Source organism: Salvelinus namaycush, chromosome 29, assembly GCF_016432855.1.
Source record: "Salvelinus namaycush isolate Seneca chromosome 29, SaNama_1.0, whole genome shotgun sequence".
In the NCBI taxonomy this organism is placed as follows: Eukaryota; Metazoa; Chordata; class Actinopteri; order Salmoniformes; family Salmonidae; genus Salvelinus; species Salvelinus namaycush.
This window is the reverse complement of record NC_052335.1, coordinates 30,327,204-30,344,091: the sequence shown is the minus strand read 5'-3', so window position 1 is coordinate 30,344,091 and position 16,888 is coordinate 30,327,204. Positions and strand designations below refer to the sequence as shown.

The 16,888-nt window shown below is 44.2% G+C and overlaps 1 protein-coding gene across 1 annotated transcript; it reads left to right on the top strand.

The window, feature by feature from the left end:
- Positions 1-1,003: 1,003 nt before the first annotated feature.
- Positions 1,004-12,887, top strand: LOC120024129 (solute carrier family 35 member F6-like). Its single transcript, XM_038968278.1, has 6 exons — positions 1,004-1,226; positions 4,041-4,113; positions 4,308-4,479; positions 6,325-6,540; positions 11,582-11,692; positions 11,992-12,887. The coding sequence occupies exons 1-6, from the start codon at positions 1,150-1,152 to the stop codon at positions 12,468-12,470; spliced, it is 1,128 nt and encodes a 375-aa protein (XP_038824206.1). The 5' UTR covers positions 1,004-1,149; the 3' UTR covers positions 12,471-12,887.
- Positions 12,888-16,888: the final 4,001 nt, after the last annotated feature.

The following is a 16,888-nucleotide window of genomic DNA, read 5'->3' as shown; positions in this document are numbered from 1 at the left end:
TCACCCCCCTTTCGACCTCCTCCTTTTCCGCAGCAACCAGTGATCCGGGTCAACAGCATCAATGTACCAGTATAACTTTATGGCATCCCCTCGCGCGAACCAGGGACCATCTGCACACATCAACAATAGTCACCCACGAAGCATCGTTACCCATCGCTCCACAAAGGCTGCGGCCCTTGCAGAGCAAGGGGAACCACTACTTCAAGGTCTCAAAGCGAGTGACGTAACTAATTGAAACGCTATTAGTGCTCACCACCGCTAACTAGCTAGCCATTTCACATCCGTTACATTTAGACTAGTTGAGTATCTGGAGCATAAGCATTTGTAGGTTCGATTACAGGCTCAAAATGGCCAGAAACAAATACTTTTCTTCTGAAACTCATCAGTCTATTCTTGTTCTGAGAAATGAAGGCTACTCCATGCAAGAAATTGCCAACAAACTGAAGATCTCGTACAACGTGGTGTACTTCTCCCTTCACAGGACAGCGCAAACTTGCCCTAACCAGAATAGAAAGAGTGGGAGGCCCCGGTGCACAACTGAGCAAGAGGACAAGTACATTAGTGTCTTGTTTGAGAAACAGATGCCTTCTTTTGCCCATCTTAATCTTTTCATTGGCCAGTCTGAGTTATGGCATTTTCTGTGCGACTCATCCTAGTGAAATAGAGCAGTGAAATATGTAAATTGTTTTGCATATCTAAGCATACCTCTTAAACTGTCTGTATCCTACTGACTCGTGTTTATTTAAGAAACTAAATATGCTTCTCTGCATCTCTGCTAAAAATCTGGGTAAAATATTTAAAGGAATGTGAATCTTATTCAGTACATTTAGTTATTGCTTGCTTTTCTTAAGTCTACCAACCATGCCAGGAGGCATGCCAGCTAAGATAGTTAGACAAGCTAGCCCCTGATACATTATAATCGTATGTGTCTAAAGGTCGTTTTTTGGGAACAAAACCTACAGTCCTTCGGACTGAATGACAAAACCACAACAGGAAACGAACTATCCTTTAACTGCTTGTGCGCACTCGGTCAGCTGACACACTCGAAGTCATGTGATTTAATTCCTTTAGGCAGAAATAGTGAACACAAGTCGCTGCGTTTGAAATAAAGTATATCGTAGTTGTATTTTCTATCCCGGCACGTCCAACATGGCTTGGACAAAGTATCAACTCTTTCTTGCGGGTCTTATGCTCACAACCGGCTCTATCAACACGCTATCGGCAAAGTAAGTGAACGCTTCATTCATGTTGTCAATTGATTTCACGGTCTACGATGTAGCCAATGGCATAGGCCAGTGTTGAACATCTGGTTGATCGCAAAGCCATTCCTATTCGTTCAACAAACATGTATGTAAAAAAAAAAAACGATAAAGCCTTGGGTCCCTAATTGTGTTATTCGTTTCGCGGTAGGTGCGCTTGATTCAGCAGTCCTAGCGTCGGGAAGGCAAAGTGTTCCCATTTTGAACCATTGAAGATAGAACTTTACCTACCCGGTAGTCCCAGAGAGCAAATTAGGTGGACCTATAGTTCTACCGCTGGCCAATCCGATAGTTTAGATCACAGTCTGCAGTTTCCTTGAGCGATAGACTGTAAAAAGAATACTCAAACGTACAGCAAAGTTGATAATGTGAGATTTGAAATCTTTTTAAAACCGCGACACAGACGACTAAGTCACTCATTAACCTCTATGTCACCGTATCATACTTTGAGCATTTGATTGAGTCTGCCTGGAGTGCAAGATGGGTGTGGTTTGAATTTTTGGGTTGGTTCCATTGTTCAAAGCAAGCTCAATCAAGCGCAAGTATTTGAAAGGAGACAGATTGGTCTCTGGTTTCTGACTCTGTTAGTGTGACATTCTTGAGCAAACTTAACTTAATCACAATATGAGTAAGTTCATGTTTAAATTGTCGATCAGAGCAGTCACTTTTTTTCAACAGTTTTACTAGTCATAAATTGCGTTACCAGCACTGCAGCTGTAATGAATGCGTATAGCAGTGTTTTGATAAGCTTGCGTTGTTATTATTTGTGGCTTGTGTATTTGTTAAAATCGAGGAATATTTCACTTTCTCTGGTTATAGGAGTAACAACATGAATTGGCGCAGGAGGCACAAGTAATGCAGTGCGATTTAAGTTTCACCATCAGCTGGAAGACTGTGTCCCCTTTTCTCAGCCTATGGCGGGAGAGAGAGGAGGCACTGTGAGTCGGGTGAGAGGCAACCTCACCGCTGCTCCCTCCTCTCATACTGACCATCAGATGCAGGCCATCAGTCCAGTAAAAATACAATTATTATGCTCACTCAGCTGTGTCTCAAAAGTAATACAACAAATTATGTATTACCAATGTTCTCATATACCTACAATTTTTTTAAAAATATAATTTCAAAATGGTCTGAGAAGAACATTGGCAGGGAAATTCAAGCTTAGCCAATATGCAGTGATACTGTATTGGGCCTATAGCCTACTGCACAAACCTCATTGTTACAGAACTGTTTTTAATTGGATAATGTTGCATAGGCTTACATTTAAGACATGTTAAAAATAAATCCGAGCAGTAGATCTCTTTCTTGCATTTTGACTCAGAAAGTGATCTTGACTCAAAAGGTTGGTGACCACTCTCCTAGACATCAAGATTTGGGCCACAATGTTTATTACACTGTTGAATCCTTGTGAACTGAATTATTATGGCTCAATCTCTTTATATATTTTACAGTAGGCTAAGTTAGGCGAGGCTACTTGACATTTTATTGCACTTTTGGGAAAAAGCTAGATTTCCATGATGCCATTGTAGGCCTAAATGCCTGTTTTAAATTGCTTTGGTCAGTAATGAGCCAATCTGTCTGTAAACAATGACTGGTTGAGAATTAGAAGCTGTATGTTTGCTTACTAGCTTAGCTTAGGTGTAGCCTAAATGCAATATATGACTAAATTTGAAATTGTGAAATTGCTAGACATTAGACAAGTGCCAAACACAGGGAGGGAAACCTTTCACGTGCTCTTGCGTCACTGTTGATTAATACATGTATTTTGATGACATGAAGCGCGAGGACACTGCTGTCTCTGCAAATCACATTTGCTTTGTTGCCACAAAAGAAGCAGACTTCTCTAAACTATGGCTTGGCGTCTCAACTTCTCTTTTGCTGTCATGCAAAATGTGATATAGACTGGGCCTATAGGTCGTAGTTGTGCTACCGTGTGCTCTTTTATGTCATGTGGAAATGGCACTTTATCAACGTGGTCTAGTCTGGCAAGTCCCATCAGTATGTCTCAAATCACAACTGTACTGGAATACTGTATAAAATACATGGTTGCTCTTGCTCAGTGCAATGAGACAATGTAGCAAATAGAGAGATCACGTTTCATCTGCTTTCTTTGGGCTTCTTTCCAGAGCAGTCACCAGAAACCAAACACTTCACTGTCTGTGCTTCACTGAGGAGAATGTTATCTTGAACTGAGAACAGTTTTCTCTTGTTGATTAAAAATGTAGATGTCAGTAGACCTTTGAGTTGATTTAACCAACTGTATATGTTATTGGACTTGGCAATGTGTGAATGTAAAACTTCCTCAGATCAACAGCTAAATTCAGTCAATCAAACAGTTACTCAACTGGGTACAGTGGTGATATGGAGCGCAGACTGCTACTGTGAGGAAAGGGCCACATCATCACTTTGTGAGGTGCTGTGACCACAGCCCTTAGTCTATATTCAATCAGCAAGGAGAACTCACATGCTGGTCATGCCTCTACTGATTAGGCCTATTGGACTATAAAAGTCAGCGGGTGTTCAGGTAGCTAGGCACAGATGACTAAGTCACTCATTAACCCCTTTGTCACCGTATCATACTTTGAGCATTTGATTGAGTCTGCCTGGAGTGCCAGATGGGTGTGGTTTGAACTTTTGGGACTATATTGTTGGTTCCATTGCGCAAAGCAAGCTCAATCAAGCGCAAGTATTTGAAAGGAGACAGATTGGTCTCTGGTTTCTGACTCTGTTAGTGTGACATTCTTGACCAAACTTAATAAACTTTCTCTTGTTCTCCCTCAGATGGGCTGACATGTTCTCCGCAAAGGGTTGCAAAGACTCCACTGAACACACATTCAACCACCCGTTTGTACAGGTACAGTCTCCCTTCCCCTCATAAAAAAACACTGAATATAACTATATAAGCTAGACCTAACTTTATTACTTGATGTTTATCAACCGTGTTGATGGGAAGGTTCCTAAATGCTGTCATTGTCTCAACTGTGTGTCTCTGGCTCACTGCTACCCCCCCCCCCCCATCGCTCTATCTCTCCCTCTCTCTCTCTCTAGGCCGTAGGGATGTTCCTGGGGGAGCTCAGTTGTCTGGCCGTCTTCCACATGCTGCTTTGTCACGACAGACGAAGACCAGAGCCCAAGATGAACACGGGCCAGAGCTTCAACCCCCTCCTCTTCCTCCCCCCTGCCCTCTGTGACATGACCGCTACCTCCATCATGTATGTTGGTACGTGATCCCAACATCCTAGATATTTATCTTCATTTTGTGTTGCAGTGTGCTCCAGAGTTTTCTGGGAATGTGTCGCTCGCTGCTTGGGCCGCCATTTAATTTCATCGCACTTTACATAATATTTTCATAATTTGACAATTCACACCAAAAAGGGCTTCCAAGTTTGATTCTTACAAAATATTCTTCAAAAACTGCAAGAAAGTCCAAATGATCTATAAAATATTATCGTCAGAGGCACAATTTTAAACTGTATTCCCCTTTAAGTTCTTGTGAAGTGTCTCCCATTTGTTTTAAGGAACTGGAACACAATAACCGAGAAGTCTCGATTTCTGGGTCATCATACTGAAAGTTTGTGCTGACTGTCTGTGGACCTGGGATCAATTAGTATTTGCTTTCTTTTGCCAGAAATTAATTGCCAGTTGAGACAATTGGATAGTTCCAAAAGTGCAACCCCCACCCATCTGCCACTCCAGGCAGGCTATTGTTATATATATATATTTTTCATTTCACCATTATTTATCCAGGTAGGCTAGTTGAGAACAAGTTCTCATTTGCAACTGCGACCTGGCCAAGATAAAGCATAGCAGTTCGACACATACAACAACACAGAGTTACACATGGGATAAACAAACATACAGTCAGTAATACAGTAGGAAAGTCTATATACAGCATGTGCAAATGAGTTAGGATAAGGGAGGTAAGGCAATAAATAGGCCATGGTGGCGAAGTAATTACAATATAGCAATTAAACACTGGAATGGTAGATGTGCAGAAGATGAAAGTGCAAGTAGAGATACTGGGGTGCAAAGGAGCAAGATAAATACAGTATGGGATGAGGTAGTTGGATGGGCTATGTACAGGTGCTGTGATCTGTGAGCTGCTCTGACAGCTGGTGCTTAAAGCTAGTGAGGGAGATATGAGTCTCCTGCCTCAGTGTTTTTTGCAGTTCGTTCCAGTCATTGGCAGCAGAGAACTGGAAGGAAAGGCGGCCAAAGGAAGAATTGGCTTTGGGGATGACCAGTGAGATATACCTGCTGGAGCGCGTGCTACGGGTGGGTGCTGCTATGGTGACCAGTGAGCTGAGATAAGGCAGGGCTTTACCTAGCAGAGACTTGTAGATGACCTGGAGCCAGTGGGTTTGGTGACGAGTATGACGCGAGGGCCAGCCAACGAGGGCGTACAGGTCGCAGTGGTGGGTAGTATATGGGGATTTGGTGACAAAACGGATGGCACTGTGATAGACTGCATCCAATTTGTTGAGTAGAGTGTTGGAGGCTATTTTGTAAATGACATCGCCGAAGTCGAGGTACGGTAGGATGGTCAGTTTTACAAGGGTATATTTGGCAGCATGAGTGAAGGATGCTTTGTTGCGAAATAGGAAGCCGATTCTAGATTTCATTTTGGATTGGAGATGCTTAATGTGAGTCTGGAAGGAGAGTTTACAGTCTAGCCAGACACCTAGGTATTTGTAGTTGTCCACATATTATAAGTCAGAACCATCCAGAGTAGTGTGTGTGTGTATGTATGTATGTATGTATGTATGTATGTATGTATGTATGTATGTATGTATGTATGTATGTATGTATGTATGTATGTATGTATGTATGTATGTATGTATGTATGTATATATTTATTTATTTATTTATTTTAACCTTTCTTTTAACTGGGCAAGTCAGTTTAGGACAAATTCTTATTTACAATGACAGCCAACACCGGCCAAACCCAGACGATGCTGGGCCAATCACGTCCGGTTGTGATACAGCCTGGAACAAGAAATAAACCAAATCCTATTTGAACCAAGGTCTGTCTGTTACCCTCTGTGACTCTATCCTTTCTCCCCAGCCCTGAACATGACGAGTGCCTCCAGCTTCCAGATGCTGCGTGGGGCGGTGATCATCTTCACGGGCCTGCTGTCGGTGGCTTTCCTGGGGCGCCGCCTGGTGGCCAGTCAGTGGACGGGCATCTTTGTCACTATTCTGGGCCTGGTGATGGTGGGCCTGGCCGACTTCATAAGTGGAAACAAGGACGACTCACACAAACTCAGCGAGGTCATCACTGGTAAGAGAGAAAGAATGGTGGGTTGGAAGGGAATACTTCCTGTGTCACAGGTATGCCTGGGTTAGAACACGTTGTTAAGAGGATAATGAGTAGCCACTTAGTGGCAAAGTTAGGGTCCTGATCGAAAATAATCTTTCCCTTCTTCCACACTTGAATTATTCACAGATCTAACTCATGATTGTATATGTGAACGCAAGCTTTCCAAAGCTGTAAGTGTAAGCTTAAGTGTTGTTGTCCATTAGTTTGCTCCAATTAGGGGAGGGGTGGTACGGTAAGGGGAAAAGAATAAAGGGGGAATGTGTGTGTGTATATATCACACACACACTACCGTTCAAAAGTTTGGGGTCGCTTAGAAATGTCCTTGTTTTTGAAAGAAAGCACATTTTTTTTGGTCCATTTAAAATCAAATTGATCAGAATTACAGTGTAGACATTGTTAATGTTGTAAATGACTATTGTAGCTGGAAACTGATGATTTTTAATGGAATGTCTACGTAGGCGTACAGAGGTCCATTATCAGCAACAGCCATCACTGATGTGTTCCAATGGCACGTTGTGTTAGCTAATCCAAGTTTATCATTTTAAAAGGCTAATTGATCATTAGAAAACCCTTTGCAATTATGTTAGCACAGCAGAAAACTGTTCTGATTTAAATAAGCAATAAAACTGGCCTTCTTTAGACTAGTTAAGTATCTGGAGCCTCAGCATTTATGTGTTCGATTACAGGCTCAAACTGGCCAGAAACAAAGGACTTTCTTCTGAAACTCGGCAGTCTTTTCTTGTTCTGGGAAATGAAGGCTATTCCATGAGAGAAATTGCCAAGAAACCTGAAGATCTCGTACAACGCTGTGTACTTCTCCCTTCACAGAACAGCACAAACTGACTTTAACCAGAATAGTTAGAGGCGTGGGAGGCCCCGGTGCACAACTGAGCAAGAGGACAAGTACATTAGTGTCTAGTTTGAGAAACAGACACCTCACAAGTCCTCAACTGGCAGCTTCATTAATTAGTACCTGCAAAACACCAGTTTCAACGTCAACAGTGAAGAGGCGACTCCGAGATGCTGGCCTTCCAGGCAGAGTTGCAAAGGAAAAAGCCATATCTCAGACTGGCCAATAAAAATAAAATATTAAAATGGGCAAAAGAACACAGATACTGGACAGAGGAAGATTGGAGAAAAGTGTTATTGACAGACAAATGTAAGTTTGAGGCGTTCGGATCACAAAGAAGAACATTCGTGAGATGCAGAAAAAATGAAAAGATGCTAGAGGAGTGCATCTGTCAAGCATGGTGGAGGCAATGTGATGGTCTGGGGCTGCTTTCGTGGTGGTAAAGTGGGAGATTTGTACAGGGTAAAAGGGATCTTGAAGAAGGAAGGCTATCACTCCATTTTGCAACGCCGTGCCATACCCTGTTGACGGGGCTTCATTGGCGCCAATTTCCTCCTACAACAGGACAATGACCCAAAGCACAGCTCCAAACTATGCAAGAACTATTTAGGGAAGAAGCAGTCGGCTGGTATTCTGTCTATAATGGAGTGGCCAGCACAGTCACCGGATCTCAACCCTATTGACCTGTTGGTACGTAAGAAGTGCCCGTCAAGCCAATCCAACTTGTGGGAGGTGCTTCAGGAAGCATAGGGTGAAATCTCTTCAGAATACCTCAACAAATTGACAACTAGAATGCCAAAGGTCTGCAAGGCTGTAATTGCTGCAAATGGAGGATTCTTTGACAAAAGCGGAGTTTGAAGGACACAATTTATTCCTTCAATTAAAAATCATTATTTATAACCTTGTCAACGTCTTGACTATATTTCCTATTCATTTTGCAACTCATTTCATGTAAACTCAGCAAAAAAAGAAATGTCCCTTTTTCAGGACCCTGTCTTGAAAAGATCATTTGTAAAAATCCAAATAACTTCACAGATCTTCATTGTAAAGGGTTTAAACACTGTTTTCCATGCTTGTTCAATGAACCATAAACAATTAATGAACATGCACCTGTGGAACGGTCGTTAAGACACTATCAGCTTACAGACAGTAGGCAATTAAGGGTCACGGTTATGAAAACTTAGGACACTAAAGAGGCCTTTCTACTGACTCTGAAAAACACAAAAAAGAAAGATGCCCAGAGTCCCTGATCATCTGTGTGAACGTGCCTTAGGCATGCTGCAAGGAGGCATGAGGACTGCAGATGTGGCCAGGGCAATAAATTGCCATGTCCGTACTGTGAGATGCCTAAGACAGCGCTACAGGGAGACAGGACGGACAGCTGATCAGGTACAGGACGTCAACAACAACAACTGCCCGAGTTACACCAGGAACGCACAATCCCTCTATCAGTGCTCAGACTGTCCGCAATAGGCTGAGAGAGGCTGGACTGTGGGCTTGTAGGCCTGTTGTAAGGCAGGTCCTCACCAGACGCCACCGGCAACAACGTCGACTACGGGTACAAACCCACCGTCGCTGGATCAGACAGGACTGGCAAAAAGTGCTCTTCACTGAAGAGTCCGGTTTTGTCTCACCAGGGGTGATGGTCGGATTTGCGTTTATCGTCGAAGGAATGAGCGTTACACCGAGGCCTGTACTCTGGAGCGGGATCGATTTGGAGGTGGAGGGTCCGTCATGGTCTGGGGTGGTGTGTCACAGCAACATCAGACTGAGCTTGCTGTCATTTCAGGCAATCTCAACGCTGTGTGTTACAGGGACGAAATCCTCCTCCCTCATGTGGTACCCTTCCTGCAGGCTCATCCTGACATGACCCTCCAGCATGACAATGCCACCAGCCATACTGCTTGTTCTGTGTGTGATTTCCTGCAAGACAGGAATGTCAGTGTACTGCCATGGCCAGCGAAGAGCCTGGATCTCAATCCCATTGATCACGTCTGGGACCTGTTGGATCGGAGGGTGAGGGCTAGGGCCATTCCCCCCCAGAAATGTCCGGGAACTTGCAGGTGCCTTGGTGGAAGAGTGGGGTAACATCTCACAGCAAGAACTGGCAAATCTGGTGCAGTCCATGAGGGGGAGATGCACTGCAGTACTTAGTATCTGGTGTGGCCACCAGCTGCATTGACTGTTACTTTTGATTTTGATCCTCCCTTTGTTCAGAGACACATTATTCAATTTCTGTTAGTCACATGTCTGTGAAACTTGTTCAGTTTGTCTCAGTTGTTGAATCCTGTTATGTTCATACAAATATTTACACGTTAAGTTTGCTGAAAATAAATGCAGTTGACAGTGAGAGGATGTTTCTTTTTTTGCTGAGTTTGTGTGTGTGTGTGTATGAATGTGGGATTGGAAATGATGCAGACAATTACATTGATAGCAGCCACAATCTACAGTTGAAGTCAGAAGTTTACATACACTTAGGTTGGAATCATTAAAACTCGTTTTTTAACCACTCCACGAATTTCTTGTTAACAAACTATAGCTTTGGCAAGTCGGTTTGGACATCTACTTTGTGCATGACACAAGTAATTTTTCCAACAATTGTTTACAGACTTATAATTCACTGTATCACAATTCCAGTGGGTCAGAAGTTTACTTACACTAAGTTGACTGTGCCTTTAAACAGCTTGGCTTTAGAAGCTTCTGATAGGCTAATTGCCATAATTTGAGTCAATTGGAGGTGTACCTGGGGATGTATTTCAAGGCCTACCTTCAAACTCAGTGCCTCTTTGTTTGACATCATTGGAAAATCAAAATAAATCAGCCAAGACCTCAGAAAAACAATTGGAGACCTCCACAAGTCTGGTTCATCCTTGGGAGCAATTTCCATACGCTTGACGGTATCACGTTCATATGTACAAAAAATAGTATGCAAGTATAAACACCATGGGACCACGCAGCCGTCGTACCGCTCAGGAAGGAGATGCGTTCTGTCTCCCAGAGATGAACGTACTTTGGTGCGAAAAGTGCAAATCAATCCCAGAACAGCAGCAAAGGACCTTGTGAAGATGCTGGAGGAAACAGATACTTCTGTATCTTTATCCACAGTAAAATTAGTCCTATATCGACAACCTGAAAGGTTCCTCAGCAAGGAAGAAGCCACTGCTCAAAAACTGCCATAAAAAAAGCCAAACTACGGTTTACAATTGTACATGGAGACAAAGATCGTACTTTTTGGAGAAATGTCCTCTGGTCTGATGAAACAAAAATAGAACTGTTTGGCCATAATGACCATTGTTATGTTTGGAGGAAAAAAGGCTTACAAGAACACCATCCCAACCGTGAAGCACGGGGGTGGCAGCATCAAGTTGTGGGGGTGCTTTGCTGCAGGAGGGACTGGTGCACTTCACAAAATAGATGGCTACATGAGGAAGGAAAATTATGTGGATATATTGAAGCAACATCTCAAGACATCAGTCATGAAGTTAAAGCTTGGTCGCAAATGGGTCTTCCAAATGGACAGTGGCCCACCCCAAGCATACTTCCAAAGTTGTGGCAAAATGGCTTAAGGACAATAAAGTCAACGTATTGGAGTGGACATCACAAAGCCCTGACCTCAATCCTATAGAAAATGTGTGGGCTGAACTGAAAAAGCGTGTGCGAGCAAGGAGACCTACAAACCTGACTCAGTTACACCAGCTCTGTCAGGAGGAAGGGGACAAAGTTCACCCAACTTATTGTGGGAAGCTTGTGAAAGGCTCTCCGAAACGTTTGACCCATGTTAAACAATTTAAAGGCAATGCTACCAAATACTAATTGAGTGTATGTAGTGTATGAGTTTAAATGTATTTGGCTAAGGTGTATGTGAACTTCCGACTTCAACTGTATCTGTAATATTAAAGCTGACCTACAACCTAAAAAATAAGTGTAGTCTGATCAGTGATTACCCAAAGGAAAGTTGGAAGGAAGGATATATTTGAGTGGTGTTCAATCCAAACAAGGCCCATGATTGAGTTGGAGTCAATATTTACTTTTTACTATTTACATTTTGCTTCTCCAGAGACTGGTTTTCCCTCAGCAGCAACATCTTGCCAAAACAAATATCCAATGAGGAACTACCATGTAAAGGCCTTACCCATCTCTTCTGACCCCCAGGTGACCTTCTGATCATCATGGCCCAGGTCATTGCGGCTGTCCAGATGGTTCTGGAGGAGAAGTTTGTCTACAAGCACGACGTTCATCCTTTACGGGCAGTGGGCACTGAAGGTAAAGTGAACATATACGTTTCTGGGTGTATGCATTGGGTTAATGTATAACTCTAGCTACAGAATGTAGCAATGGTGTTTGTACAGCTTTGAGAGTGAAGCTTACAGTTAAGATATGCAAGCGTATCAACCAGATTTTTACATGTGTAAGTAGTACTTAGTAACCTGTTTGACATGTCTCTTTTGTTTCTGTGGAAATAATCATAATGTCTGTGTTGTCACCTTTAGTGCCGTATCAAAGACAGAATGTTTGTAGCTCGTTAGTAATTCATCCAGCCTTCTTCTCCTCCATCTCTCTAGGGTTCTTTGGCTTCTTCATCCTCTCGCTGCTCCTCATCCCCTTTTTCTACATCCCGGTGGGGAGCTTTAGCAACAACCCCCGACACGTTCTCGAGGACGCGCTGGACGCCTTCTGCCAGATCGGCCACAATCCCATGATCGTCCTGGCGTTGCTCGGCAACACAGTGTCCATCGCCTTCTTCAACTTCGCCGGCATCTCCGTCACCAAGGAAATCAGTGCCACCACGCGCATGGTGCTGGACAGTCTGCGCACCGTGGTCATCTGGGTGGTCAGTCTGGCTCTGGGCTGGGAGCAGTTCCATGGTTTACAGGTTCTGGGTTTCATTGTGTTGTTGGTGGGTGCAGCGCTGTATAATGGGCTTCATCGCCCCCTGCTGGCCAAGATTCCGTGCTGCGCCAACATGGTGGAGGAAGAGGAGGGCAACCCAGCAGAGAGGGCAAGACTGCTGGATGAGGGAAGGGTGCAGGAGGAGACTTAACTGACATGATGAACTTGCAACATGCTGAAAGTGATGGTAGGGGGAGCGGGGGTCTGACATCGATATGACAACCTCGCCATACTCCTGACCACACCGTGTGACATGAAGACAACACATTTCTCAGATTACTGTACAAGACCCAGTCTTTAAAATTGTGTTCACTCCTGGTAGTAAGTTTCAGGTGACATGTTTATAGGATCTTGGAATAGCCTTCTTTATGGCTTGTTGCAGCATCAGTTAAATATGTGTGTTAATGGTGGCAGGCATTTTATAAATCACTAAACGGTTAAGCATAACACTGTTTTGATAGAGTGCCATACTGTGGTCATTGATAGATACAATCACGACTGAAATTGTTGGCACACTTTATAAAGATGAGCAAAAACAACTAAAATAAATCATACAAATACTGAGCTATATTGTTTTCTATTTTTGGTGGGAAATGGTATTTTATACTAAAAGAATTGCTCAGATAAAATGATTTTGTTTAACAAGTCATTAAAAAAAGCGGGAACGTTGATTTAAAAATGTAAAGCTGAACTTGCACGATGCGGGTTGGATAGAGACCTAAGTTAATACAAGTCCATGATTTCATACCAGGGGAAGTCAGAAAGAGGTCAGTACAAATGTCAATGTTCCCTCTTTAGCAGAGACTACAATTGAGCCAACATTATTTATATATTTATTTAACCACGTAGGCCAGTTGAGAACAAGTCATCATTTACAACTGCGACCTGGCCAAGATAAAGCAAAGCAGTGGGACAAAAACAACAACAGAGTTACACATAAACAAACGTACAGTCAATAACACAATAGAAAAATCTATGTACAGTGTGTGCAAATGTAGAAGAGTAGGGAGGTAAGGCAATAAATAGACCATAGAGGTGAAATAATTACAATTTAGCATTTATACTTTAGTGATAGATGTGCAGATGATGTGCAAGTAGAGATACTGGGGTGCAAAAGAGCATGAGGGTGAGTAATAATATGGGGATGAGGTAGTTGGGTGTGTTATTTACAGATGTGCTATGTACAGGTGCAGTGATCTGTGAGCTGCTCTGACAGCTGATGCTTAAAGTTAGAGAGGGAGATCCAAGTCTCCAGCTTCAGTGATTTTCCAATTTGTTCCAGTCATTGGCAGCAGAGAACTGTAAGGAAAGGCGGCCAAAGGAAGTGTTGGCTTTGGGGATGACCAGTGAAATATACCTGCTGGAGCGCGTGCTACGGGTGGGTGTTATGGTGAGCTAAGATAAGGCGGGGCTTTACTTAGCGAAGACTTATATATGACCTGGAGCCAGTGGGTTTGGCGACGAATATGTAGTGAGGGCCAGCCAATGAGAGCATACAGATCGCAGTGGTGGGTAGTATATGGGGCTTTGGTGACAAAACGGATGGCACTGTAATAGACCGCATCCAATTTGCTGAGTAGAGTGTTGGAGGCTAATTTGTAAATGACATCGCCGAAGTCAAGGATCGGTAGGATAGTCAGTTTTATGAGGGTATGTTTGGCAGCATGAGTGAAGGAGGCTTTGTTGCGAAATAGGAAGCCGATTCTAGATTTAATTTTGGATTGGAGATGCTTAATGTGAGTCTGGAAGGAGAGTTTACAGTCTAGCTAGACACCTAGGTATTTGTAGTTGCCCACATATTCTAAGTCAGAACCGTCCAGAGTAGTGATGCTAGTCGGGCGGGTGCAGGCAGCAATCGGTTAAAGAGCATGCACTTAGTTTAACTAGCATTGAAATGCAGTTGCAGGCCACAGAAGGAGTGGCCTGCAGGTTATTTCTTACATTGGTACCCCAGGTAATCTTAGGTTTTATTACATACAGTCGGGAGGAACTATTGGATATAAGAGCAATGTCAACTCACCATCATTACGACCAGGAATACGACTTCCCCGGAGCAGATCCTCTGTTTTGCCCACCACCCAGGACAATGGATCAGATCCCAGCCGGCGAACCAAAACAACGACGCCGTATGTCCAGTCTCTTGACAACAAGGTAGATGAAATCCGAGCAAGGGTAGCATTCCAGAGAGACATAAGAGATTGTAACGTTCTGTGCTTCACGGAAACATGGCTCACTCGAGACACGCTATCGGAGTCGGTACAGCCAGCTGGTTTCTTCACGCATCGCGCCGACAGAAACAAGCATCTTTCTGGTAAGAAGAGGGGCGGGGAGGTATGCCTTATGATTAACGAGACGTGGTGTGATCATAACAACATACAGGGACTCAAGTCCTTCTGTTCACCTGACTTAGAATTCCTCACAATCAAATGTCGACCGCATTATCTACCAAGAGAATTCTCTTCGATTATAATCACAGCCGCATATATTTCCCCCCAAGCAGACACATCGATAGCCCTGAACGAACTTCATTTGACTCTATGTAAACTGGTAACCACATATCCTGAGGCTGCATTCATTGTAGCTGGGGATTTTAACACGGCTAATCTGAAAACAAGACTCCCTAAATTCTATCAGCATATCGATTGTGCTGGCTGGCAAAACCCTGGATCATTGTTATTCTAACTTCCGTGACGCATATAAGGCCCTCCCCTGCCCTCCTTTCGGAAAAGCTGACCACGACTCCATTTTTGTGCTCCCTGCCTATAGACAAAGACTAAAACAGGAAGCTCCCGTGCTCAGGTCTGTTCAACGCTGGTCCGACGAATCTGATTCCACGCTTCAAGATTGCTTCGATCACGTGGATTGGGATATGTTCCGCATTGCGTCAAACAACAACATTGACGAATACGCTGATTCGGTGAGTGAGTTTATTAGCAAGTGCATCGGCGATGCCGTACCCACAGCAACTATTAAAACATTCCCAAACTGTGGATTGATGGCAGCATTTGCGCGAAACTGAAAGCGCGAACCACTGCTTTTAATCAGAGCAAGGTGACCGGAAACATGACCGAATACAAACAGTGTAGTTATTCCCTCCAAGGCAATCAAACAAGCTAAGCGTCAGTATAGAGACAAAGTAGAGTTGCAATTCAACGGCTCAGACACAAGAGGTATGTGGCAGGGTCTACAGTCAATCACGGATTACAAAAAGAAAACCAGCCCCGTCGTGGACCAGGATGTCTTGCTCCCAGACAGACTAAATAACTTCTTTGCTCGCTTTGAGGACAATACAGTGCCACTGACACGGCCAGCTACCAAAACCTGCGGACTCTCCTTCACTGCAGCCGACGTGAGTAAAACATTTAAACGTGTTAACCCTCGCAAGGCTGCAGGCCCAGACGGCATCCCCAGCCTCGTCCTCAGAGCATGCGCAGACCAGCTGGCTGGTGTGTTTACAGACATTCAATCAATCCTTATCCGGCCACCATTGTTCCTGTTCCCAAGAAAGCTAAGGTAACTGAGCTAAACGACTACCGCCTCGTAGCACTCACTTCCATCATCATGAAGTGCTTTGAGAGACTAGTCAAGGACCATATCACCTCCACCCTACCTGACACCCTAGACCCACTCCAATTTGCTTACCGCCCCAATAGGTCCACAGACGACGCAATCGCAACCACACTGCACACTGCCTTAACCCATCTGGACAAGAGGAATACCTAAGTGAGAATGCTGTTCATCAACTACAGCTCAGCATTTAACACCATAGTACCCTCCAAACTCGTCATCAAGCTCGAGACGCTGGGTCTTGACCCCGCCCTGTGCAACTGGGTACTGGACTTCCTGACGGGCCGCCCCCAGGTGGTGAGGGTAGGTAACATCTCTACCCCGCTGATCCTCAACACTGGGGTGCCACAAGGGTGCGTTCTGAGCCCTCTCCTGTACTCCCTGTTCACCCACGACTGCGTGGCCATGCACGCCTCCAACTCAATCATCAAGTTTGCAGACGACACTACAGTGGTAGGCTTGATTACCAACAACGACGAGACGGCCTACAGGGAGGAGGTGAGGGCCTTCGTGGTGTCAGGAAAATAACCTTACACTCAATGTCAACAAAACAAAGGAGATGATCGTGGACTTCAGGAAACAGCAGAGGGAGCACCCCCCTATCCACATCGACGGGACAGTAGTGGAGAGGGTAGTAAGTTTTAAGTTCCTCGGCGTACACATCATGGACAAACTGGATTGGTCCACCCACACAGACAGCATGGTGAAGAAGGCGCAGCAGCGCCTCTTCAACCTCAAGAGGCTGAAGAAATTTGGCTTGTCACCAAAAGCACTCACAAAATTTTACAGATGCACAATCGAGAGCATCCTGTCGGGCTGTATCACCGCCTGGTACAGCAACTGCTCCGCCCACAACCGTAAGGCTCTCCAGAGGGTAGTGAGGTCTGCACAACGCATCACCGGGGGCAAACTACCTGCCCTCCAGGACACCTACACCACCCGATGTCACAGGAAGGCCATAAAGATCATCAAGGACAACAACCACCCGAGCCACTGCCTGTT